Raw genomic sequence first — 27,800 nt, forward strand, 5'->3', positions numbered from 1 at the left:
TATTTTCCGAAAGGCAGAATATTCCTGGAATATCCTTTGTTTTAATCATTACTTAGACTCTAAAGATCAAAATCTAGCTTTGGTCCATGTCATATTTTTGATGGTTCTTAATTTTTTTTTTAATCATAGACAACTAATCATGTAGAAAAAATTAACATCAAGTGCATGAAAGCAAGCTTCAAATGGTAACATTTCATTCAAAAAGCTATATTCAAATGAAGAGAATGTCTGGCTGTGAGTCATCTGTTCTCATTTGCAGTTAAGGCTGACATGTAAGATGTTCACTGAGTTTTCGTGTGAAATGGGGTTGTATCATAATCTTGAAAATGAATTCCCTTGGAAGCTGTGATCTTCATAATAGCGCCATTCAAAGCATCGTCTTCAATGAGTGTTATTAATCCACTGGCAATCATTGATGGGCTGAAAACAAAGGAAACATCAGGGTTTTAAAACTAAAGAATGAGGCATAATCACACCTCATTTTGCGTTGCTTCTGAAGCGTCTATCATCTGTAACATGTAACAGGGAAGTGTAAGTCATGGCGCTTCCTCCAATTTTTATTCAGTTAGATATTTACCAAATTGTGAAGTGAGTGGTAGATTTCCACACCCAACCTTCTGCAATTTTGACAGGAAGGATTCATAAAATTATTATTTGAGAAAGTGACTATTTTTCCCATCTTTATCCTATCAGTAGAATTTAGACTTATCAGATAGAAACGTTACTAGCGCAGAAATAGGAAGAATTGTAGCTAACATTTATTGAATGTCTATTATTTATCTTTTGCTGTTTTAAGTACCTTACATATATCAACTTAGTTGTGGACTTTCAAAAGTCCCCTAAGTTTGCTTTAGTATTATCCCCACTTTACAGGTGAGAAGACTGAGGTCCATAGAGGTTGATGGGTAAGTTCATGGGTCAGTGTTGGAGGATCTGACCACATGACCTTGTCCTGTGAAAACTCCAGCTGCTCTAACTTAGACATCATTCCCCAAACACCTGTGTTGGTCAACTGCTTCTTATGAAAGTGGTTGAAGTTAGGGGGCCATGTGAAATTTCACAAAGGGTATATCTGAATATTGCTTGGAACTTAGGTAGCTAAGCTATCATTGCTTCCAAAGATAACTAAACATTACCTTTTTTAAAAAAAAATCTGTTATGGTTGAAGGTGTTAATGATGTATTCTCTATATCTAAAAGCAAAATTCATGACATGTAAGCACATTCTATTTAGAAACTCAGAAAAAAATATTTTTTCAGAGATTTTTGCCAAACCAAAATTTTGACGCTTGCATTAGTTTCTCAAGTTTAAAAGCGAATTTTCTCCTTTTTATTGCCTAGGTCTAGATCACGCTTCACTCCACCTTACAAAGGAAGGCAGGTATGGTTTTACTTACTCCAGAATTCCATAGAATTTCATCATATCCTTGATGTGACCTGTATATTCTATATATTGCCCCATGTTTTCTTCTTTTTCGATGGACTTGAGGATAGGGGTGTTAACAAAGCCCGGGCAAATGACGTTCAGCCTCACACCACTGTTCATGAGATTAGCGGCCATCTGCCAATCAGAAGGAGAAGTTGCAGGTTGCAGGAGTTTTGTATAAACACAGGACAGACTGATAACTAAAGCTAATGGAAAGACTCAGATGTGAAAAGTACTAGCCAGTATCCTTTTAGCCATGACAATGACAGCGGGGAGGCTGAAGGGCGGCAGAAAGTAAAAGAACACATACCCAAAGTGCTGAATTAATTCCCCAAAGCCTCACCTAATTAATTTCTAAAAAAAATCAACATGACCGGGCAACTCCTGAAAATGCTGGATGATCTAAGATGCTCTTACCTACTAAAGACGGCAGGAAACTCAGGCTTAAATAGCATATAGCGAAAAAGAATATGAAAAGGAATATATGTATGTATGAGTAGGACCGAACCACCATGCTGTACACCAGAAATCAACACAACATTGCAAGCCAACTCGACTTCAATTAAAGGAGGGTGAAGGTGGAGGGATAAATTGGGAGTTTGGGATTTGTAGATACTAACTACTATATATAAAATAGACAAGAAAGTCCCACTTGTCAGCACAGGGAACTGTATCCAATACCGTGTAACAATGTATAATGAAAAACAATCTGAAAAGGAATAAATGTGTATGTATAACCGAACTGCCAGGCTGTAACTGGAAACTGACACGGCGTTGTAAGCTGACTAGACTTCAATTTTAAAAAATGCTGAGGTTTAAAATTGATATCCTAAGTTTTCTTTCAAAACGGGGCTGTACAGCAGAGAATATTTGCTTAAAATATACTGTTAGTGGGAAGTTTTAGGACTCCGATTCTAAAGGCACTCTTAGTACCTACACCGTCTGGAAGATGGTTTTAAATATTTTCAGACTAATGTTCTTTGGTTTAATTTTCAACCCATGGGTTTTATGTGAACTCTGTGTAAAACAAAGTGTAAGCCAATTACTTGGGGATTCCATCTGCTTTCTGGCTAAAAAATTTATCCGTAGCCCCCAACATCAACATGTGTGGTGCTTTCAAGGTTATCTGAGGACAAGCACAGAGGAGTGAGAAATTCAAGCTGCCAGATGTGGACCAAGGTCAAACAAGATGATGCTCTCTGCCTGCTCGTTTCAGCTCTCATACCATAAACAAGTATCCTTTTTGCCCTGCTTGTCCATGTTTTTTCTCATCTTTGTGCTTTTCACTGGTGATTCTGCTGTTTGAAATGCCCTCCCAGCACAGTGCTGATGTGCTGTCTAGTGTTTCTAAGTACATGAAGGTTGCGACATGCCTTATGGAAAAATTCGGTTGTTAAGAGATGCTTCCTTCAGGCACGAGGCATAAATGCTATTGGCCATGTTAATACAATACATATTAAACACAATACATGTTAAGTAAGGTATCTTTAAGTAGAAATACACATAAAACGAGGTTACATGCTGCTTGGCTGATCAAAGCGTTGTGACCAGAGGCCTGACCTTCCCCTCCAAGCAGCAGTTCAGTGTTCTCTAATTCAGTGTTGGCAAGTGACTGTACAGAATGTAACTGAAAAATAGTGAACATCAACTGTACAGCGTTCTAGTCTGGTAATCGGAAATACAAAATTTCTGGTCTTGTCATGGCACTGTCATGGCATCATGTGTTCATTAAAAGTTGGGTTAAAGATGAAGTCTTTGCAAATTAAACGGGAATTTCCAGTCCATTTAAATCAAGAGTGTGAGAGCTGCTTATCTCCCTTTCTGAGGCAATGCTGGCTGCTCCATGTCACCTGCTTTCTCTGTGCCTGGCGTGTCTGGTGTCCCCTTCACCCAGCCCCTCTCTCTGTCTCATCTAGACGAAGCATTGCAAGGGGGTCTTGCAATGTTCTGTTCTTTCCTCTTCTGCACTTGTCCTAATTTTAACATTCTCTAAATGGCGGGTGGAATGGGCTTCTTCAAACGGAAATAGGATCTTGTCACTGCTGTGTAGGAAAGACCCCTTGATGTCCACACTCAGAATAAAACCCAAGCTCATGGCCGCGGCCCAGAAGCCACCTTTGGTCTGACTCCTGTTTCCATCTCCAGTCATTCCTCGTCCTACTTTCCTCTTGCTCAGCAGGCTCTGTTCAAGCTGCCCCTTTTGGTTTTTTTCCTTTTTCCAGTTTTTATAAAAAGGCAAGCATTCTCACCTCTTGCTGTCAATGCATGTGGTCCATGAGGTCCAAAATATTTCTCTAAGCTCTGCACTCTTTCACGCTAGGTCTCCATGGAGACAGCTTCCGTGATGGCCCTACTGGGTAAATGTCAGCCCCGCCCCTCCTGTCTTCCTCCAGCATCTCACGCGGTTTTATCCTATCTTCAGTGACAAGCAATGCCTGAAACACACTGCCTATTCCACTGAAGGAAGTCTGAAGTTAATAACTTTTCCATTTGGAGTCCTTTTGAAAATAAAGACTATCTTCCTCTTATTTATTCTTAAGGATACTTTTTCAGTAACCTGTCTGTGTTTAGAATCTACCTGGCTTTGTGACCAGTGGTAAAGTGCGTGCTTAGCATGCACGAGGTCCTGGGTTCAATGCCCAGTACGCCCATTAAAATAAATAAATAAATAAACCTAATTACCACCCCACCCCCAGAAAAAGAATCTACTTAATTTTAAAACTATCTATCTATTCTACATTTGGTCCTTTATGTGATCTGAACATTATTTTTAATAATAAATATTGAAGCATAAGCTTTCTATCTTTAACCCGGAGGTCCTGAATTCGGCCTCTACCCGCGTCGACTTTGCAGACCGCGTGCTGCGCACACGCACAGAAAGAGGACAAGGGACACTGGGGTTGTTGCGTCCTCACCGCCGCCGAGCGTGTGAATCCGATTATGCCGTGTTTCGAAGCACAGTAAACAGGCTGCTGGGCCACAGGCATGAGCCCTGGAACAGACAAACAAGAAACAACATCAATCTTGCTACGAAATAAACAGACAAACCCCAGCAGTCGCTATGACAATGAGCCGTTTGCGTCTGTGCCGTTTTCAGATTTAGTCTGGAAAATACACTAAGATAACCACCAGGCAGCTTTGTGAAGCTCGCTAGTCCTAGCCCAGTTCATTCCTCCCGTGACCTGGACCATACTGCCCAGCACGTCTGGTAGGTAAGTCACAGCCGAGGGAGGCAGCCAGGAGTGATGGGTGAGTTCTTCTGCCTCCCTGACGAAGTCAAGAGACGGCGATGCTATCTAAGACACAGAAAGTCATCTTGAAATCCAGCAGGCTACTACCCAATGTTCAGTTTTTAAGTGTGGATTTTAAAAACTATGTATTCTAGCTTTTTAATGCTTCCAAGGAATTTAAATCACTCAAGAGGGATCTGGAGATGATTAATTGTCTTCACTACCCCTTGCTAAGCATTTCCCTGTCACCAACGGCACTGCAAGATGCCTCTCAGCCTTTAAGAAAATTCAAAGTTAACTTCTTTTGATTCTAAACTGTACGCGATGCCTGGATCTTCGCATCCCATGACTTAGGAAAGGAAAACTGGAAATAAAAATGTATGCTCCTATTTCATTTCCTTTCATAATTATGGCCCCAACAACAGAATTCAAGCAGCTTTAGAACTGGTTTCATTTTTCATATATACCCAATATAACTGTTCAAAAAATGATTGAAGTCATGGCCTGGAGAAAACGAACTATTGTAGAAGTACAGCACATTTTCTCCCCGATCTCCTAGCCCCATGCCACCTCCTTCTCCCCGCCCCGCCCCACCCAGAGCCACAGAAATAAAACAAGAAAAATAAATTTTACTGTACTTATTATTACCATCAGGCTTATTTCTCATAACTGTCAATTCTTTCTCTCCATCAACCGTGACACTTTTAACTCAAGCCGTGTGTACATTTCAGTTTTGAACTAATTTCTTGAATGAACTCGTTCTACACCATTTTTAAAATCTGTGAGTTCTCTGAGTCAAGGAACAGCGATCCATGATTACTATAATGTTATTAATATCAAATGTCATAGTAATAATGCTAAATGATTCTGCTGAGACGCGCTCATCTCCACCCAGCTAACGAGTCCCAGAACGCCACCAAGGGTGAGCGTGCTGTGCCAAAGTTCAGCAGTAAATGCAGACCTTAACCACTCCCTGGATGCCTGCCAGGTCTCAATTTATGAAGTATGTTTGCTCAAGAGCAGTTTAAATCCCTGAGGATAGTAGATCACACACAGTGCGTCCACCCAACGATCTCAAAGAGCTGCAACGTGTGGTTCTCTTTTTGTTTTGTTTTGTTTTTTAGGTTAAGTAAAATGTGTAAGTCAATTAAGTTTGTCGGTGTCAGTCAACAGGAATTCATGATGCCTGCACAGGATACACAGGTGCATGAGGAGTTCGAGGCAGAGAGAAAAAACAGGTGCAGCCGGGCGTTGCTGTTTCTTGTTCTCGTAAGTTAGTCACTGTTTCACCCTCTCCTTAAACGTTTATGAGACCAAGGCAGTGGTTGGAGCTGGTGTTCACAGACTGCAGGAAGTGCACTGGAAACCTCAATCAGAGGTGAGCTAGCTGACAGTCACAAACAGCACAAGGGCGCTGTTCACAGATACAGCCAGAGATGAATTTGGAATGAATTTCTGTTCCGTACGTGGAGGTACTGAACTTCTTCTGAGCCCAAGCTAGTTCAAAAATGTCACAGCAGTGAAATAAATCACTGTTGTGTTGGTTCCATTTAAGAAGCAAGTGCAAAACATACACTTCCCTTTAAAGGTGGAATTGTAAATGCAATCAGAATGGGAAAGAATTTGTTTGCCTTCTCAGAGTGGTGCTTGGTTTTATGAATCTTGCAAGACTCCAGTGACATTTTCCCTGGTAGCCTGCAAACTGTCTCCTCCTGCAATTACTTTCTGCTGTTGGATCAAAGGCTGCATAAATCAGTTTCAGATATTCAGAAACCAAGCATCCTTAAAAAGAATTTTTTTAAAGCTTTGTGGTATAATTGGCATACAATAAACTGTATTTATTTAGTGTGTGGTTTGATAAGTTTGGGCAATGGTATACACCCATAAAACCACGACCACAATCAAGATAATGACTGCATCCATCCCCTAAAAGTTTCCTTGGGCCGCTTTGTCATCCCTTCCTTCTGCCTTTCCCCTCTCTCTCGGCAACCACAGCTCTGCCTTGTGTCACTATAGATTAGTTTGCCTTTTCTAAAGTTTTATATAAATGTAATCAGACAGTGTACGCTTCTTTGTCTGACTTCTTTGACCCAGGATAATTCTAATGGGATTCATCCATGTTGTACTGTGTATCAATAGCTCATTTCTTTTTTTTTCTGAATACCATCTACTGTAAGAATGCATCTATCAATCACACATACATTCCTCTTTTGATAGGGATATTCAGTCTGGGGGTATTACAAATAAAGAGAACTCTATTTTTCAATTATTCTATTTAGACAAGCTATAGTTCACTTAGTTCAACAAAGAGTTTTTTTTCTTTATCTCTCCGCTACAGGTAGATTCTAAGTGTTGCTTCTTTTGTCTTGAGCAGGTAAAGATTTGCAGTGCTTTATCCCTGACTCGCCATCAGACTTTCTTTGTAGACATTTCCTATCTCCCTCAGTTTGCTGCTTTGAAAACAGATGCTAAAGGGAGAGAAAAAAGCTTTTTTTTTTTAAGGGTTTTGTTTTTCTTTTTGATAATGACTTTTGTTGCAGTGGAAATGTCTCAGAAATCCAACAGTTTCTATTGGATCTCAAGACCCACTTTCCCCAGACTAATGTAACATTACTGCTGGTCAACTCCAGCACTGGTCTCATCTCTGTTGCTAACCTTAGACCCGCAGCACCAACATACAACGTTGTTTCCATGTGCTTCAAGTAAAAAGCCGTCCCGAGGCTGGTAATCAGGGTCAGCGCATAGAGTTGTGTGGGGGGTGTACAGTATGACTCTGGGGACACCACTCACACAGTAATTTGTGGAAATTGTGCCCCCCAAAGTTTCCACAGTTTACAACCTGCACAATTTTACACAGAAACTCTCCGTGGTAGAGGAGGATGACCAAATTAAAGAGACTGAGAAAGAAGATGACAAACTCAGCATCACGTAGAAATTAAAGACGGAAGTACTCCAAGAAGCCTAGAGTGGTCGCTGTTACAAGTGCGAAAATCAAATGAGAATCACTTTTCTTTGAGATATTAACACAGCTCAAAATCACACATCCAAAAATAGGACCTCTCTTGGTTTCCCATCTTTCTCCCGCTATGTCTCCATTTCTCAACAAAAGGTTCTCAAAAGAGGCACTGTGTTTGCTGTCTCCACTCTCCCCACCTCCCATGGGCCCCGCAGCTCCCTCTAACCACACTTTCATCTGACCAGTCAGTCCAGCCAAAGATCTCGTGGTGGCTGCCAGTGACCGAGGGCTCCCTGAGGCTCAATCTCATCTTCCTCTTACTTGATACCTTCTTCAGCGGCGACCAACCCAGTTAACAATGCTCTCCCTGAAACGCTTCCCTCTTTGCTCTGATGGCCTTCTTCCTCACACTCACTGGCAGCTCCTCCTCCATGTCTTTCTCTGTCTCCTCCTCCCTGACCAGATGCAGAAATACACTGTGGGACCCAAGGGCTGGCCCTGATACTTTGTTTTTTTAGGCACACTCTTTCCTTAGGTGACCTTGTCCACTCACGTGGATGAAATGCATTCTCTCAATACCCCCCCTCTTTCTCTATCATACACACACAGACACAAACACACGATTTTCAAATTTAAATTCCAGCTCTCCAGCCAAGATCTCTTACTCTGTCTTGAGAATTCCTGTTAGCTTTCTTCCCTTGAAATACAGTATTTGCTAATTCAAAAGGTTTTATAGGAATGAGATCATTTTAGAAATATGTTTGGTACCAACTGAGTGCCAAATATAACAAAAACATGTTTTAAATAGTTAGTTGAAATGTATAAAACCAGTGGGGGGATCGCCATTTTAGCAGAATGTTATTTCTTATACTATTTAACCATTTAAAAATGTCCTTTTAATTGAATTTGCCAAGAGGGATTAAGCACGGTAGTTTGGACTTTGGGTGCCAGACTGCCTGAACTCAAATCCTGAATCTATCACCGTGAGCAATGTCACCTTTGGAGAAGGTACCGCTGTGTACCATGGAGTTTTTCTTCAAACCATTCTGGAAGGAGCTAAATTACATAAAATACTTCAAACAATGTCTGGCACAGAATGAGCACTACTGTTTGGTATTATTTTTATTCAAATGTAAATTAAACATTTTTCCTTAAGATGAAACATCTCATATCCACAGCTAAATTTATCATTTTCATATGTCTCTTTCCATCTGCTAAATAAAATTGCCTTGTTATTTGCCTCTTTTTAACCATAAAATGAAATTCAGGGAGCAAACAAAAAACAGATGAAACATCTCAAAGTCTTGTTTTATTGGTTTATTTACTTGTTTATCCACATTGTACCTTTTAATGAAAAAAATATATATATATTTTTGCACTAGAATGCCCCAAGTCTGGTACAGCATCCTAACTTGGTTTGGTTTCTGAACCTTGGCAAACTGGACTGTTGCTAAACCAAATTGAAAAGTATTTTATAGAGGGGCATTCAATTAAGAAATATGTATTTAGAACTTTTAAGTCCAAAGAATAATGAAGTAGTATTTTTAATGCGCTCTATTGAAATGTGTAACTGAATGGGAGGCCCCCTGGTGCAGGGGGAGGGTGGAACTTTGCTGGTTGACCAGTCAGATCACCTCATCTGTCTGCAAAATTAGTCCTGCCAGTATAATGCCTTTTGCTGGAATGAATCTAGATTTTTCTAAATCTTGCAAATTGATTCCTATATGCATAGGGAAATTGTCACGTTAAAGGATTTACAGACAACAAAGGATTGTGATAATGAGAGGGCAGTCTCTAAAGAAATGTCATTTTGTTTAATGTTGTGCTCAAAAACGGATGCCTTATATTTAAAACATTAGGAATAAATTTTTCAATACTTATTTATTCCAGGCCCAGCACTGTGCAGGTTTACTTAGAGAATTGCTAAATGGTTCTCTCCGAAATATAACATGTCTAATAGTGGCAAGTCTATGTCCATCATAACTGTAGGTTTAGAAAAAATAATATCAATGGAGGGAAAATTCTACCCACAAAACAAATATTTTCTACAACCACTCAGAGTAGTAACACCAAATGACACTGACTGATGAGATAATTATCAAAAAAAAATTAAATACCTGAAAATTGCACATGTGATTATAGAACAAAGAGGTCATTTAGAAAAATAAAATATAATTTCCATGTCCGCATTAGTTCCTCTATCTTTAATATTCTTTTTACTCATACTTGCAAAAGGTAACTTTAATATCTACCTCTCATAGAGGGTAAAAAGCTCAAAAAAAAAATTTGTGCAAAAAAACTGAAATCTGAGGGGGAAGGGTATAGCTCAGTGTAGTGTGTGCCTGGCATGCACGAGTTCCTGGGTTCAGTGCCCAGTATTGCCATTAAAATAAACAAACAAACAAACAAGCTTGGTTACCTCCCCCCATCAAAAAAAAAAAAAGAAAAGAAAAAGAAAAAAGACCAAAAAAAAAAAAATCCCTGAAATCTGCTCAGATGGCAATTGTACTGAAATCTTCGAACATACCCTTTATTGAAATGGATCATGTAAAACAGACTCTACAGAAATGCTAAATAAATTCAATTTCGGAAAATAAATTGAGACTTTAAGGGTACTGATCTTGGCCTGATAAAAACCTGAGTTCAGCAACTGTGTCAAAAAATAGGAATTGAAATTCCTAACATTTTCTTTACAATCAAGAAACTGCCCATTGTTCTGCTTTTAACCATCACTTCTCTAATATGGGGGGGAAAGAGAACTGGTGAGAATCTGTTTATCTATGTTGGTGCAGAAAGCTGATTGCACTGACCGGTGGACTTCTTCATTCTAAGATTTCCCACACAAGCGAACACCGTATGTGATGCTGATTTTTACCCTGTGTCTCCCGTTTGCCATTAACAAATTAAGCTTTAACGTGTGACATGACATAAAAAGTGGCATCAGTTTCTACAAAACTACTCCCTCCTCTGTGATTAGGAAAATCTGTGTGGAAAGATAGTTCCAAGAGCACTGGCCAGGGATGGTTCATTCTGAGAAAGTTGTCCCTGATGTTCCAGCAAAATCTCCCTTCCTGAAAGTTCAGTTATTGCTTCCGCTGTGACCTCACGACACTGAGATGAACTTTCTTAGCCACTTGAAGAATGTCCCTGTGCAAACTAGTGGCTGGTTCCCTAAAGCGTGGGCCAAGGACCAGCATCAGAATTGCAGGACCCACCCCAGACTTACTGAGTCAGAACCTGCCTTTGAACAAGTCCATAGGCGATGTCCCTCATGTTGACTCCTAGAAGACCATTCATTTTCCTAACAGTCTTTTTTCCCCTCAGTGGCTAGGAAACCCTAAATCTTTGATCCATTCCTCAAAAGGCCAATTTGATAAATATTTCACCTTTTCTCCTGATTCCTTCTAGTGTGTGTCTTCTTAATAATTCAGAGCCAGAAGACAGAAAAATGGACACCATGAAGACTTTTGCTGCCGGGACTAAATGAGAGAGATGGGTCACATATTCATACAGCTGGCATCTGACCCATAAAGATCCAGAGAATGCGGATCCATCCATTCTATGATCCACACTAAAATACGGCAACATAAAATTGCTTTTATTACTAATTCTCAATGCAAATTTTCCAAGTTATGCAGCCTCTTGGAGATGAGTTACTCATCTATAAATTGGAGACCATTAAATTGCCTTCTCTTGCAGGGATTTGTGAAAGTTAAATGTGATGTCATAGAGCCAATACTTTCGCACAAGGCCTGGAACCCAGCAGTTGCTACATAGCCCTTCCTTCCAGCAAGAGAAGTTGCAGAGGGTTGTACCACATGGGGGGGGGGTCAGTTTCAGCTTACCCGAAATTTCTGGTCTGTTGTCCAGCCCAGTCACCACGCTTCAGGTCACATGAGTCCCAATGCCTTGCACCTCGCACCACGCTTCTGTTTAGTCCATGCCATGCTAACTATTTAGTTCTGCCATGTTGATAAGAGACCCTGACATACAGCTCTTGGGCTAGAAATCAGGCCAATGACTTTCGTATTCCCATTTCCTTTCTCTCAATGTTCAACATGTTTGCTGAACTTGAATGTGTTACTTAAATTGGTCCTAACTTGAACTCCTCCACCTTCACACGAAACACAGGCTAATTACATCCTAGTCACGACTTAGAGCTCAAGAGAGTATGTCACTGGGCTGGCATTGAAGACATGCTCAAAAAAATTCTAAGATTTTCAAGTATATTCTTGAGTCTCTAATGTTTTCAGTTCAGAGTAAATGCGACTTTCACGGTGCATCTCACAAAGTGCCAGCGAGTGACTTATCCTCGAGGCAGAGAGCACGCCCCTGGCAAACACCAAGACCTCAGTAGCCAAGCAGGTGGGAGCTGTGTTGATGGACAGACTCCCTTTCCTGAGACAATTACTCTTCCTTTCCCACCGTTTGCAGTGACTTCAGTATATAAAAAGCACACTTGACTCATGAGATGTCTCATGGGAGCCGGGTTGCTTGGTTCTCTGCATTAAACCAGACTTCTTCCTTCTCTGTTGTTCAACTTTTTCTTTTTCACTAGTTAAGGATGGATGTAGCAAAATGAGGGCATGTTTACATATGATGTCTGCAGACAACAACTCATGCAGAAGAGTCTGTGTGGTTAACAGCAGTGGGGACAATTTCCAAGGTGCCAGCCTGAAGGACAGCCTTCCCTCAGTACAGCGAGGAATCAGTCTCCACTTTAACTGCTCCTCTGTTTGTTAAACTTATTAATTGCATCTGATATTTGGTCTGCGTCAGTGGTCATTACTCATTAACTTCTCTGCCCAAGCCAGTGCGTCAACTTGAGGTTTTACTATGACAGTAGAGGGTTCCACCAGACCTGTGCAAGCGACCATGAGGATGGACTCATGGGTTGAATATTACCCACACTTCCTTCAACACAGCGAGCAGGAGGGGGGAAATCAGAAAAACCTGGGAGGAAGGGAAGTTTGGAAAAGACGGGAAGAAAGCATTACAAATCCTTCCCCTACAATTTTATTTGTCAATTATACCTCATGTAAGCTGAGGAATTAAAATAAAATAAAGAAATCTTTTGACTCTCGCAACTCCTCAAAGACTTTTTTGGTCATCTGACCTCTGCCAACATGCTATGACTTCAAGAGTACAGAATTGCTGATAACATTTTTGAGGAAAGTGTGAAGATTTGAGACGTCCACACTTCTCTTCTTCTACTATTACAAAATCCTGAATTATTTTTTTATCAAACTAATCTCACAATGGGAAGGACAGAAGAAGCTCTTGGTGAGTGGATAAAATACAAGACAAGATGTTTTAATACTCTTTTTGAGAGGAGAGCCTTATCTGTCACCTCAGTGACAAGTTTCTTTTTAATTCTGATTTTTTTTAATGCACAAAAAGAACATTGCAGAAACGGAACAAGTACTGACTTATTAAGGATGAAGCACTGTGGGTGGGAGGAGAGGTCCCCGGGTCTGTCTGGATTGGCCACTGGCAACAAGGAGACAGTGTGTCAAGGTGTGGAGGCGGGCATCAGAATGGTGCCGAACCAAGTACAATAGACAGAGACCAACTACTTAATCATTACAAACAGCTACCTGGCCTGTCGGGAGACATCAGGGGAAAAACCACTTTGGATGGCTCTGATGTTCATCAGCTTGTAAGAGCGCCAGAAAGGTCATTTAAAGCCCAAATGGTCTCATGTTGCATTTATAGCCATGCGCTGTTTTATCCGCATGATCAGAGAAAGAGCCACGCCCGGTTTCAGACAGGGGCTCAGAGATAGGGGAGGTGCTCATTCACACCCAGGGGTGGGTACTTTGATTGAGCCAGCCCTTGGCCAAGAGAGCCAAGTGGACGTCCAGCTATAACCCCCAAGCTGCCCTCCCTACGACGTGTTCTGACCCGTGACGGTGGCAAGCTCCCCCAGGACGTCCAGGGCTCTTCCCCGTGTGCGTCAAGTAGGGCGAAAGCTTAAACTTCGGCCGAAGGTTTAGTAAGTAGTCTAGAGATTAAAAGAGCGCCCAGGAGGCCTGAGGATGCTAGCAAGTCGCACTGGCTTAATCAAGTTACAGGAATTCAGCTTGTTTTGCTTTACAGCTAGGCTAGGATAGGCACGGAAAGAGAGACTGACAAACTGACAGAAGGAGGAGTGAGTTCTTTAAGCTGCTAAGACGGAGGGGATGTCGTATCAGGCTGCTGGCGTGAGAATTTCAGCTCTATTGCTTCCTCGCGGTATAAGGTTGCGCAAGATACTGAAAGTCCCCTGCCTTGGTTTCCTATCTGCAAGATGGAGATTAGGAGGTCTACTTCCCAGCGCTGTGAAGAGTGTTAAATGAGATAACCCACTCGGTGTTTAAAACGCTTATCACGTAAACTGAGTGCTCAGTGAATGTCACGTATTTAAGTATTTTTTTTATTGGATAAAAGCCAGGACTACATTGCCTTTCTCTATTCAGGCTCTCTGGGGCAAGTAAGCCTCTTCTGGTGCAGAATTTCTCCTGGCAAGTCCCAAACTCATCCAGCCCCAAGGCCTTCCTGCCTGAGAACGAAATCAGCTTGTCCGAGGGTGCAAGCACAAGGGCCTCTCTGTCCAGTGTTCGCGGGTCTCCAAGCGGTACTGGCCTCTCAGCCTCAAGGCAGAACCCATGCCACCAACTCTCCATCACCACCCAGGGCCTTTTTTCCATATTTATGTTTTTAATAAAATATTAAACATTTCTTCTTATTTTTCCAATCATACACACACACACACACACACACACACACACACACACACACACACACATGTTATGATTTCATTTCAAAATAGTGTAGACTTAGCCTTGACAATTTGCCTTTAGGGTTCCAACCTCCCAGAATCTTGACTTCAGTCCTCTCTGGGGCCAAATATCTCTTTCAAGTCTTGTCTTTGCTTTTACCTGTTAATATACTCTCAGCCTTGAAATGCTCTAATTCATAAGTAGATGTCATATTAAGAAAAATAAGATTAACAAGATTTACCCTGAACCACTTACAGAACTAGGTCTGTTAACTCTAGGGAGGTCATTTTGACTTGAAGCAACCCCGAAAATGAGACCCAAGTTTATTTTTGAGACGCTCTGGAGGGGGAGATGTCTAAGCCGCCACCAGTACCCGGCTCACAATGGACCACGTGACAGTGATTCCCAGAGGAACGAGAAAAACACTGGGCATCAGAGAGGCTAGCGTTGTTCAGGTACCTCCAAGCCTGCCTCCCCCGGTGCTCCTGGAGCCGGGAGGTGGAGGACCGGGTTGGGGTGGGGGGGTACCTAGTCCACAATCACCTCACTGACCGAAACGAACCTGATAACTGAGGGAAGCCACACTGTTTTTGGACGCGAATGGTTTAGACTTGCCGTCCATATTGGCCAGGCGTCTCAAACTTCATGATTTCACTTGAACAACCCAAGAACCATTAATGATTTTTTTTTTCTCCCTAGAATTTTAAAAGTAAAGTCTTTGGGCAAAGTTGCTCCAAAAGTTCCTGCCAAAGGTTTATAGCTAATACTGAGTAATATGATGTCAGCTGAGAGTAAATCACACTGCCCCGAATAAAGCCCACTTTGGACTGCATGTTGTGGCAAGAATGAGTAGCCTGCCACTGCAATCCATCCTTGGGCACGCAGCTAGGCTGCGCTTCCCAGACTCCCTCCCCATCGCTGGGTGAGCCATGAGGTCAGACCCTACATGGAAGGTGAGCAGAGTGAAGTTCACCACGATCGGGCTGGGACTCAGAACCCCGTGCCCCCTCAGCGTTCCCCTCCTCTTTCTGCTGGAGAGAAAGGAATCTCCCAGTGCCAGCACGACCTTGAATGCTCTGTGCTGAAGAGCCTCCGCAAGCCTGGTTTCCCAAATGACTACATACACAAGAGGTTCCCTGCAGCCAAGATCTTGCCCTGGGCTGATGCCGTGAGTGGGGAATAAGCTGATGCTTCATTTAAGCCCTTGCCATTTGGGTCTATTTATTACAGCAGTTTAGCACTGATGGGGGCAGAATATGCCACCCCAAAACACATCACTTGGGCAGAAGGGTTACTTTGAACTAGAGGCACCTGTCAAACAGCAGGTGCAAGGAGGGCCTTCGGGTCTGCCCTCTCCTCCCTGAAAGCAGGATGCACAACTCCCGTGGGAGAGACGCTGCCCCCAGTCCCGGGGCAAAGACACACTCTCATCACCAAAGACGGGGGCAGGGCCGAGAGGGGTCGGCACGGGCCTTGTCAAAATAACACTTCTCTTCCGGTCGTCTCCCGGTGTGTTCTAGCGACTTTCCCGCAGTTGCGCCCATTGTCCAAGCTCGTTCATAAACACTGAGGCCTCCCCATTGCTCGGGGCCTTATTGTCCTAAGGGGGCGCCCACGGAGGCACGAAGCCCTCTGTGCTTTGCTCCTGCTGATCTATCTTATGTCAGTTTAATTCTCAGGCGGGGCCAGAAGCCCTGAGAAAGCGGAGATCAAGTCCGGCTCCCTCTGCAGCACATCCCGACCACTATCTGTGCCATATTTCACAATTACACGCTCTTAACTAAAAGCACACAGGAGCAGAGCCACCTCAACTTCATTTTAGGACTGTTTCGTTTATCAAATGTGCTTTCACCGGCCCAACAGCTCAGGAATCTCTCCACAACCCTTGAGAAACAGCCATGCTGGGAAAACCTCTACACTCCTTTTTTTTTTTTTTTTTTTAAGAATCCTGCAGGAAGATAACTTAAAAAAATCACAATTTAAAGTAACAGAAACCTATAGTTCAAACTTTTGATATTAGGCAAAAGAGATTCCATAGAACCAGTTTGAAAAATTAAACGCTTCCATTTCAAACCTGAGTTGATGGCGAAGAAACACTGCAGTTACTCTGCTGGTCCAGATGACCAACAGGGGACCCCTGTGAACGTCAGAACGGTCCTCACCTGCTAAAGAGGACATGTTGATGATTATGCCGCCTTCACCGCCGTTCTGCTTGCTCATGTAATCCAGACCCAGGTAGGTTCCACTGATAACAGAAACCTAGTCCAGAGACACACGTGGGAAAAGCAACAGAATCATTATACTACATCACAGAGTCACACGTCACGGTTTTTTTTTTTTTTTTTTACTGCTCTCCAGACACGGAGGGAGATTCCTGCAACTATTCTCAATGAAAGGTTTTGAAGTGGCTGTTTGTAGGTTTTTTTTTTTAAGCTAGTTATTGACTGGATTCTCGTGTTTGCCTAAACTTGTGGCGCTTAGCCCATCTCTGCAAGACTTCACTTAGCTACCCGATCTGAGATTTTATGACAAAGATTATATTCCAACAGTATCTTGTTACTTTAATTCTCAAGCATCTTTGAGAATTCTATGTATTCTTTTTCTTTTCTATGTCTTGGATACAAAATGTATTTACCCTTCTTAGCACATGGTTCTCAGGTCCAGGGATTCCACATCCATTTCTGTTTCATTCTCTTGGATCTTGGAGTATATAATAGTGGGTACCCTGGATTTCCTACAGTTTTCATTTCCTTCTTCTGTTCTGCATTTGTATCTACTTCTCCATGGACAACAGAGGCAGGAGCTCTCTCTCCAGCTTTAGTGCAGACACCAGTTTATCTAATTCAGCTGCAGAAATTCCATTCCCCTTGTCTGTGACTGGCTTAAGAGCTGCCTGTGAGTTTCTGGCCAGTGAGACCTGGGAAGCAGTCAGCTGGAGGTGAGGTCTGGGTTGGGGAGGGTGATGGAAGAGGATGCTGCTGAGAAAATTTTTTGTTGCTCTTAAGAAAATCAGAAAGAAATAATTGCTTTATGCCCTTTTCATTGCTTTGTACGGATGCAATGGCTGGAATGAACAGTTACATTGCTAACATCCTTAAGAGGAAACCAGCATGAAGGATGGCAGATGCAAAAGGGGAAAAGAAACTGGTCCTGATGAGATCAGGGAGCTGCAGTGTCAAGCAATCCTGACCTCCACATCATGTGACATCGTATAGCTGTTTCACCTGGTTTGATGGGAGGTTTCTGACCCCGGGACGTATGATCTTCAGTAATGTCACTTAACTGTGTTCATCACTCCCACAGCTGTCCTTGGGACAGTTTGCTCTGCTCCATCACTCACCTCCACATACAGTAGGTACCTTTTCAGTTTAATTCTAATATTTAAGAATTACCCACTCTCGAAAACAACTGTGACCTGAAACATATTTGAAACCTTATTTTCCCTTTTAGATTTAAGAATTCCTCTCCCTCCCAACTCAGACTTTTAAAAGGTGACTTTCTTCTTTCAACATCTTAATTCCTACTTCTCTCACTCTTTATAATACTGCAGACGATGAGTCCAAACCTGAGAGCAACTTCTTTTTATTTTAGAAAGTCCTTTTGGAGTTTTCTTGACAAGCATTCACAGCTGCCTCTCTATCTAACACAAAAAGGTCAATTGAAGAGTCCACAGTCACTGAAGCTATGTGCCAGTTTGAAATTAAGTAGGCTTAAAGAGAATGAGTAAAATCTCTACCTGATCCCCTTTACAGAGGGAAAACAAAACATTAATGGTTTATAGAAGGGAAAAATGCAGATGGCTGAGGTGACTGAAGCCAGTTTGACGCTGCACCTTTCTGCCCAAGACTCCAGCATGTCTGAACAGAATTTCTGTCTATGCATATCGGCTCTATGCTTTTACCATCAGCTATTCACAGATTTGCTGGCACCGGCTTTTGTGTTTTCAACATCAAATAGAATTTTATTTGGGAATGTTTGTTTTTAATTTTTTTTTTAATGCCAGATTTATTTCCTGGTCTTTGGTGGAGGAAGACAAAGGATTACCTTGCCATCCATTATCAGATTAAGAACTGAGAAACTTTTCAGGCAAAAGGGTTCTTAGGATAAATCCGTAAGACAAGCCCTAAGGCTTTGGCTGCACATATATGACATTTTCACATCTTTTTCTTCACCATAACAATCTCTTCCGTATCCCAGATCATATATTAATGGGATTGTTACAAACCCACAGAATAAAAATGCCTCCTAAATATATCTGTTGTCTTTTGGCAATGTTTATACATTTTTTAAATGGGGCCATTGTAATATCAAGTGTCTAGGGAAAAAAAAGAAAATGACAATTTACAGATATGTTCTCCCTACAAACACAAAAAATCTGGAATCTGCAATATTTTAGTCCATTTTGTAAAGGTAGTTAAAATTTTATATTTGACTTTCAAACAAAAAGAAAAAAAGAAAACCTAATGTCTAATTTCAGAGTGAGAATAAATAAAAATTCAATTATTGCCAAAATGGTCTAATTAACACATGCTAATTCAGTATTTTTGGTCACGAAGAGGCATTTTTTATATGTAATACTAAAATTGTAATTGTGCCATATTCCACATCTTAAAATACTTCTTTCATGAGTTAAAGCATTCTATAACTTAAAACCACGCTCATAAATTCCTCTACCCTGGAAATACTTCTTGAGTAATAAAGATGAATAGACTGGTTTAACTCCATGTCTTCCCATTATACACACAGCGAAATGTATATTTCTATTACATGTACATGTTACGTATGTCTATAACACGTATGTGTGTGTATGTACTACTGAAATTTCCTATCTATCATTTCCTTCATCTCATCTCCCTCCACTCTGGAGTTCCTTTTAGCTTATTGATGATTCTTGCATTACGCTGTAATTTTTTTTTAATTTGTTAAACTTCTGTTATCTAAATCATGAAACTGCCTTCAGGTTTCTTGTTTTCTCTCTAGTCCAGTTCTCAAGGAATACCAATATAAATGACCATTTTTTTCTGAACCCTTTTTTCCATCTTTTACTTTCCCATGTTCGATCTTTTTACATTTTCGCTTGTTAAGGGGTTAAATAGGTTTGTCTTCCCCGTTGCAGAAGCCACTCATAATTTAGCAAGCTCTACCTGCCTCTCATCGTTCAGTGAGGTCTTTAAATATGATAGCATCTTTGGATATGATAGAGCAGGACTAACAGAAAGTAGTGGCTACTCTAAGTTGTCATCAACACCTTTGGGAGACAAGGAAAAGATGTACATGTGACAAGTGTTTCTACCCATATCCTCAACTCTTTGAAGGTAGAGGAGAGCAGAGGAGCCACCTCTTGTAGAAAAGAGAATGAGAATGAAGAAAACGTAGGGTTTTAGTCTCTGGATGAGAAACGCGGCTTACGGCGTGAACACTATGTAGTAACCCTTCATACAGATGCTGCAGGCTTCATACAGATGATGGTTTATTGAAGCTTAACCATCCTCAGAGGGAAGAGGATTATCCACGTCCTTTTGCAAACTGGGAAGTTCAAGATCAGAGACTGAAGTAAAAGTTCATGAATTTTCAATTCAGGTTTGAAACAAATATTCTTAAAAAAATCACCAGCAACAGCCATCTATTTTGTATGTTTGTTTGAAGATTCTAAGGTGGTGAATATAAGTGAGTCCAATGTCCAAATCAGGTTATAAGGCCCACCTGAGTGGGAATGCATTATTTAGGTTTATTAAAAATTAAAAGAAATACATTACCAAATGGCCTTATCAACATTCAAAGTGAAGTCTACCTCCGCCCAACTGACAGACTAACCTTTGATAGTTTGCAAAAACTGGTTCTTCCCTGCACATTCCTTGTGAGCCTGAACAGCTATAAATTTCTGCGGCTGGTTTCAGACCAAGGAGGAAGTGCAGAGTAGCCTCATGGAAACAAAAGACAGGGAAGAGGCTTGATGCATCTCTTGTGTGGGAGAAGTGGTGACATCTGCTGTCTGGAGAATCGGGGCGGGGGGCAAATTTGGCAGCGAGATAAAGTTGAAGGACAGATGACACCATTTGCAGCACTGATCTATTAGGATAACATCCAAATATTGGACTAAAACACAGAAGTGAACATCCAAGTAGGCCATCACTGACTAGTAGCTTCTCTGTCTAATTTGTTTTAATTGAACAACTACTATGTATTCAAAACAAGAATCTTCTGCCTTGGAAGAACTTACAGTATATGAGCATAGACTACACATGCATAGAAATAATTCTAATAAAATTAAAAAACCGGTAAGCCCTCTAAGGTTGGCATGTATATGCCGTATGAGACTTCAGAAGAGGGACCGACACGTGGTAAGGCCTTTGAACCAAGCGGTTACTCTCTGACATGGACAAGAACATGGGGAAACATGCAAAAGAGCAGCCATGGAGTTGCACAAGGAGGCAAATTACATCCAGAGCAGAGGAGAAAAAAAATCATTATACAAACCACACACAAATATTTGCATTATAACAACAGAGATAATCAACTTAGAAGGACAGTGATTGGTCAGACGCTAATCTACTCCTGCAGTGGGTGTTGTAGGTAGGAGGGGAGGGAACTTGGTTTTAAGTTATATTATGGGTAACAAAGGTTATACCTTGTTTTCTTTATTTAATATTAAATAAATGTCATCAGTCCCTGGCGTCAGCCTAAGGAGTGGCCTATAGCAGCAGAGTTTAAAATCAAGGCCAGCTAAGTTTCAATGAGGATAAACCCAGGAGAGTGAGCTGTAACCAAAGGGGGCAAATAAAAACCCCGTCTTCCAGAATTTTCTATCTGCAGACAGTGCAGGAATGTTCCAGCTTGGAGCAGGGGTCTATTTACCTATATTTGTTACATTAAAGCAAATGTGCCCTCTCCACTGGATGAAGACAGATCATTCAAACCTACTACCTTTGTGATAATCTCTTCACCATTTTCATGTTTCTTTATATTAACTCTGATCATTGCACATGTTTTCTGGCAGCTGATTTCTCAGAGAAAAGACACAGTAGGTGCCCATTACGAATGCACTGAATATAGGAACTCTGTACTCTGGTGTCTTTTATCTACGAAATATCTGTAGCTTTACTGATGAATCTAAGGATAGTAGTGAGGGTCAAGAGAGAGAGCTACTGCGTGATTCATGCTTTTTCAAAAACTCATATCTCAATTCAAAAAAAATCTTGTCACAATATGTCATTTGGAGAGTGGCGTTAAGTTTACAAAATATATTCTTAAAAATTCCCGCAGTTTCCAATTGGTTGCATATTCAGAGGAAAAAAAATTTGAGTCTCGCAACCACAGGGCATAATGAAGTGAGGTTCACAATGAGTCAGGGATAACTACCAAAGATTAATATAAAATGTATGATTTCTTTACTAAGTGAAGAAAAATTAAAGCTATCCAATGGAATTGAAAACAAGGATGGAAAAAGAAAGTAAACAAAAAGAAAACTCAGTAAATATAAAGTGTGAACTAAAGTGGAAGAAATAAATCCTCATAGAAGAGGAAAAATAAATATGAGTGGCTTAAATTCACAAATTTAGAAAAGCAGGTATTTGCAGATGTGACTTGAAAAATAAGATCTCACATTATTATGTCAGTAAGAAGCAAAATCAACATAAAAGGTTACTTACAGTTTCAAAATAAAGAAACAGAAAAAGATATGGTTAGGTACACGTGAATCAAAAAAAAACCACAAGGAACCAATTTTATGCCCAGAAACAAGAAAATGAATCAAAAGTCACAGGTTGCAAACGGGGCTACAACTTTAAAAAAGTCAAAGATCAATAATAATCACTAGCAATTTGTGCTCTGAATATTATAGGTTTAGTATATAGAGTTGAAACTGGCAGAATTACTGAAAGAGGTAGGCAAATTGGCATTTGGCATTTGAGCTTGGACTACAGTCTACTTGGAAACTGACTGATCAAGGAGATGAAAGCAAACACAGGAATATGACATCCAAACCAGATAAAAATATTTTACGAAAAGAAAATTATAAGCTGTTATCACATATAAGCAGAGATACAAATATAAACTCAAATGAGCTATTAACTAAACAAATTCAGTGGTGTCTTAGACGTTGACATACCATGATAAAGTAAGGTTTAGCCAAGAGATGTAAGGACGGTTCACAGTAGGAAAATGTTTCATTTTATGTCACTACACTACTAGCCTAAAGTAGAAGAAAATCAGGTCTCTAAACACACACACACACACACACACACACACACACATCCCGGAAAGATTCTGAGGGACACCTGACAAAAAGGTTTTAAAGTTATTCTGAAGTATAAAGATATTCAGGAACACTTGAGACAAATTTTAGAAAGATCTGGAAAGACAGTGTTTATACTTTATTATTCTGGGATAGAGAATTTTAGGAATCTGTCAAGTTTAGGGAGGGACTTTATCAGCTTTTTTGTGAATTACTGGTGATTCTCATTACTCCCATCAAGTTATTACAGTTAATTCATTACTCTTGAGAATGTCGATTCAAGTCAAACGTTTATTGACTGAGCGCTGTCTTTAAGACATGGTGTTGACTACTGAGAGAAGAACAAAAGAAGAAAGAATGTAATATGGTTCCTGTTTTGAAGGAGTTGGCCATCTCCCAGGATATCACGGAGCAGCGGCCACTCCCCTCCTATTTATACACACACGGCGACCCCTCTGCACTTACACATGACTGCTTTGCAAGATTAGTAAGAATGACCTGCCCAAAGGGAGGGTGACCCCATGCCCAGTCCCGCTATGACATCCGGCTTTAGCTAAGGTTCGAGTTCTGCTAAATCCATATATCTTACATTAAGTGTGTTTATAAAATGGGATAACTGGCGAACTTGCGAAACAATAGAAAAAAACAAATGTTCTTTCCTAATCCTACACGTTTATCATTCAAATAAGAGCTAAATAATCACCAGTGTGGAAATCACACATACCCATGCGCATGCGCACCGACGTTCAGGATAAAAATCTTAAGAATTACAAAGTCCAACGGTCACTTTAGCCTTGTTTCCTATTATAGCCCTGGAATTAAATGAAGATTTATTTTTTAAATAAGTTCAGGCAGGCGCTGGCACATTTTTTCTAGAAAGGGCCAGATGGTAAACATTTTAGCCACTGCACATCACAGGGTCTCTACCACCCTACTCAACTCTGTCTACCTTGGTAGCTTGAAAGTAGCCCAGAACAGCATGTAAACAAATGACTGTGGCCGTGTTCCAATAAAACTTTATGGACACTGAAATTTGCATTTTATATATTCATGTACTGCATCTTTTTCTTCTTCTTCTTTTATTTTCCCCCACCATTTTTTCAACTATTAAACCATGGAAAGCCCACTTTTAGCTTGCAGGTCACACAAAACCAGGTGGCAGGCTAGTTTGGCCTGGGAGCCATAGTTTGGCAACTCCTAAGTTACACAATAAACTATGGCTTTTTTTATACTTCCTCTTAATATTTTAAGACAAATTTATTTTCATAATTAAAAGCCTCAAATGCCTTCCTATTTGTAAAAGGAAATGCTTTTTTCCTAGCTTTTTGTAACTTCCCTTTTTCTATACTGTAGGTCATTGTATTGTTTCCATGAGAAAACCCCTTTTTTCCTTTTAAAGCATCATGTTATTAAACAATTGCAGACAATGAACACAGCTATGAGAGCTTACCAAATTAATCTGCAGTGTTTTTTCCCAGTTTTTCTCATTATTCACTCCAGCATTATTGACCAAAATGTCCAGCTTTCCAAAGTGGTCTACAACTTTCCTGAAAGTATCTAAAAAACAAAAGACATTATAGACACGTTCTGACTTTCCATAGACACATTTATCACAGCCGATGCCCTGAAATGAGTTTTTAATTTATCCACCTTCCCTGTGAAAGTTACAGTCAGACAAGTGTGGGGAGAGACAGCTGTATCAATTAGCACTACCTGGGAGCCCGTTAGAAACGCAGAAACTGTGGCCACCACAGACCCACGCAATCAGAATCTTAACTTAATAAGACCCATAGATGGTTTGAATGCACACTAGAGTTCTATAAACAGTAACTTCAGGGAGTAAATCTTAGAGAACTGAGCAACCTGTGCTAAGAACTCTTGGAAGCCAGTTTGGGCATCTCTGTCCCTAAGAAGTTACTGAACTTCTGTGGCTTTAGCCTATGACAAACATCCTTTTTTTTTTTTTAAATAAGCCATATTATCTTCATAAAGTGGCACATTAAACACTTGTGTATTCAGATCCATTATGACCATTTCAGTGCATGTTGATATCCTACTAGGTACAGGTCTACTCCATTCAGTTGGTTTTATCTGATTACCTTAACTTTGCTGTTTGCCACTTCTTTTCCTATTTTTACTACTTTGTATTATTAGTTGGTATAAAAACTAAGTGCAACCAAGGTGAAGTCCGCATAGATCTCGTGGTCCGAAGGTCCCTCATTACATAGTCCAAGCACACATCCTGTCCCATCCAAGGTTATGGATTGAGAAACACTGTTTCTCAAAGTAGCCTTGTACATAATCCTGTTGCTTCCAGGCCTTTGACCACTGGTTCTACTTCTATGACTTGAAACTATAAATAGTGATGGTAGTTGTTCTTCCAAAGGGTAGAAATGTGTTCTCAGGTCTTGGGACCAACAGAGGTGCTCTTTGAAAATGCAAACCCACACAAACTTTATTTTGATGGAAAAATGATTAACTACCACCAGACACACTGAGGAGGGCATGGGCTGATCAGTTGCCAAATGAATAAATCACCATGCAAGTTAATTGCCTAAAATATGGCCAGGATGTTCTAATGTGTACCCTTTACAGTTCCTTCTAGTGTATCGAAATGGAAAACAACAAAATAAAAACTGCTGACTTTTTCAAAGAATTTTTAAATGCATCTTAAGGTCTCAAATTGATTCCCGGAAAGGTCCTCCAGGAGGAAACAAGGAATATATATATATATTTTTTTTCATTCCATCCTGGGTATTTTCTACTGGTCAGAACCCCATATGCACCTTATATGCGATTAGCTTGGTAAATACGCATGTCTAATGGCTGTTACTTTTCCCCCTCATTCTGGTCTGCACTGCATTCCTTACCCTGCTCTTACTGATGTACAGCACACTGAATTCTACACCACAGTTTTCTTTATGACACACCACTGAATTTTGGGCTCAAGCAACTTCCAATCGCGCTCTTGCGATCATTTATATGCTGTGGTACTCTTTATAATCTGCCTAAACTCTTTGAGTTGCATTTTTTTTTCCATTTGTAAATCGTCTCCAAGAACATTTCCACCTCTGTCTATTTTAAGATTTCAAGGCAGTCTTTCTCGACCCCATGTCTAAACAGTTTCAAAAGTTGCAGGCAGCCTTAAATCCTGAAATTGGAAGAGCCAAAGCCATGTTTCCCTTACATGCAGATAAAAGCTGACATCCAGACAACATGTGGATTTCTCGTGACCAACATGCCTTCCCTTGGTCACTCATTATGTGTCTGGTTTCCTCCTCCACAATCACTTATCCATAAGGAATGTGTTTACAGCCAAGGTACTAATTTTAAATACTGAGAAGCAAAACAATTAAGGTTAAATGTCACACGTGAAGCTACATAAATTCAGACAGAAATAGCTTTCAGATGATCTATACCATTCCCTACTCCATCAGCATGACTGTCAGGATTTGACGTGACTTGCACAGTCAGCAAAACTTTATCCTCCGGCCAGAGCCATTCCATGGCTCTTGTGTCTACGGATCTCTTCCACACAGTCTTGTAATCCATGTTATAGGTCTTTGTAAGGTTTTCAGATGTTCATGACCCAATTTCCCTTAAAACAATGTCCCATAACGGTGATGTGTTCCTTTCTAACACACCACTCCGTCTTCCCTCTCTTACAGACGAGCCCAGCGTTTTCCAAGAAATCCACACGTCCGTGTTGAGAACAGAAGTTACTTAGAGTGACTTTTATGAAAGCTATTTGGTCCCTTGATTAAAGACGTGCCTAACAATTTACTCTTTCAGCAAAACTGTATGAAATACAAGTATTTTATTTTCCTATTCCCCTCCCCCAGAAAAATATGTAAGTTTTCATACAGCTCTGTTCACAGTGCACCCCAGTACTGCACACCACCCCCCCAGGCTTCCCCACTGCATGGGTCTATTTTAAGGGAGTGGACGGAAACAGGAAAGCATTGAGGAAAGGCTGGTAGAAACTCTTCTCCCGAAATTCCAACCCTGCAGTAGCGCTATTATTGTTTTTAAAGTACCATTTCACAGGGGAAAAACCAGAGAGAACATCTGGTTAAAAGCATCCAGCACGCCTGCGATGACAACCCTTGACCTTGCATTCTGGTCTGTTCCGAAGGGAAACACTGCCACCCCTGACTGTCCCTGGACGCCGCGTCCCCCAGCTTTCTGGAGAGGCGTTGTCTGCGTACACGCCTAGCCTCCCTTACCTTTCCAAGTTCCATCTGCAAGTCCCATCATTTAATAATTACTGCAGCAGCGCTGTCTTGGAATACACCGAGGAATTTTGATTACATTATGTGCTGCCAAATGACTGAAATAAAAGGATTTCTCAAGCAGTCTTGGCTTCCTATCCCCTTGGGGTTTTTTTTGTTTTGTTTGTTTTTATGGCTAGTGGGATGTCATAGAGAACTTAACAGTCCCAGCTATCTCTTGGAGCGAGCTCGGAGGTAGATGCTCCTCAGGGGGGTACCGGCCCGCCCGCCCGCCCCCTCTTCCCGAGGCTGGAGGCTGGCTCCCTGGCCCGGGCCGCCTTCAGGTTGCTGCTTGTTCAAGGCGCGTTCCGTGTTGATGGATTGATTCCCCTTCTCTTACCTCTCAGCTGCTCCTGGTCGGCCACATCGCACTGGATGAAGAGAGTCTTCTGAGGTTCAAACTTCTCATCCAGGGCGGCCTTACACTTCACACCTGCTTCAAGGTTCCAATCGACAAGCGCTACCTGCAGGCCAGAGGAGAGGAGCCCAGGTCCTGCGCGGTCGTGACACAGACAGACCAGCCGCAAAAAGACCAGGGGACGCTCCTCTTGCTGGACCTGCAGTCGGGCAGTGACAGCTCGGGTGTCGCCCAGCGCGCTCGAGGCCGGCTGCGGCGCGCCAGCCCGGGCGACTTCGGGGGGCGCAGCCGCGGTGCCCCCTCCCTCCCCCCCGGGGGGCCCGGCGAGGGTCGGGGCGCGCGCCTCGCCGCGCTCACCTTGGCGCCCTTGAGCAGCAGCGCCTCCACCGAGGCCCGGCCGATGCCCTGCGCCGCGCCGGTCACCAGCGCCACTTTGCCGTTCACGTGCATGTCGCCGCCTGCGCGCGGTGGGCGAGCTCGGCGTCTCCGCGCGGCCGCGGCTTTTAAGGACCCTGCGCGCGCGCGAGCCGCCCGGCCGCGCTCCCCGGCCAGTGGGCGGGGAGGAG

General features: G+C 41.6%; 1 protein-coding gene across 1 annotated transcript; it reads right to left on the reverse strand.

The window, feature by feature from the left end:
* On the reverse strand, positions 1-27,800 carry HPGD (15-hydroxyprostaglandin dehydrogenase). The gene is made up of 7 exons (XM_031692578.2): positions 27,592-27,800; positions 27,217-27,340; positions 24,056-24,162; positions 16,535-16,631; positions 4,341-4,417; positions 1,397-1,560; positions 1-420 (listed from the first exon to the last, which is right to left on the reverse strand). The coding sequence occupies exons 1-7, from the start codon at positions 27,682-27,684 to the stop codon at positions 282-284; spliced, it is 801 nt and encodes a 266-aa protein (XP_031548438.1). The 5' UTR covers positions 27,685-27,800; the 3' UTR covers positions 1-281.

This window comes from Vicugna pacos, chromosome 31 (genome assembly GCF_048564905.1).
Source record: "Vicugna pacos chromosome 31, VicPac4, whole genome shotgun sequence".
NCBI lineage: Eukaryota > Metazoa > Chordata > Mammalia > Artiodactyla > Camelidae > Vicugna > Vicugna pacos.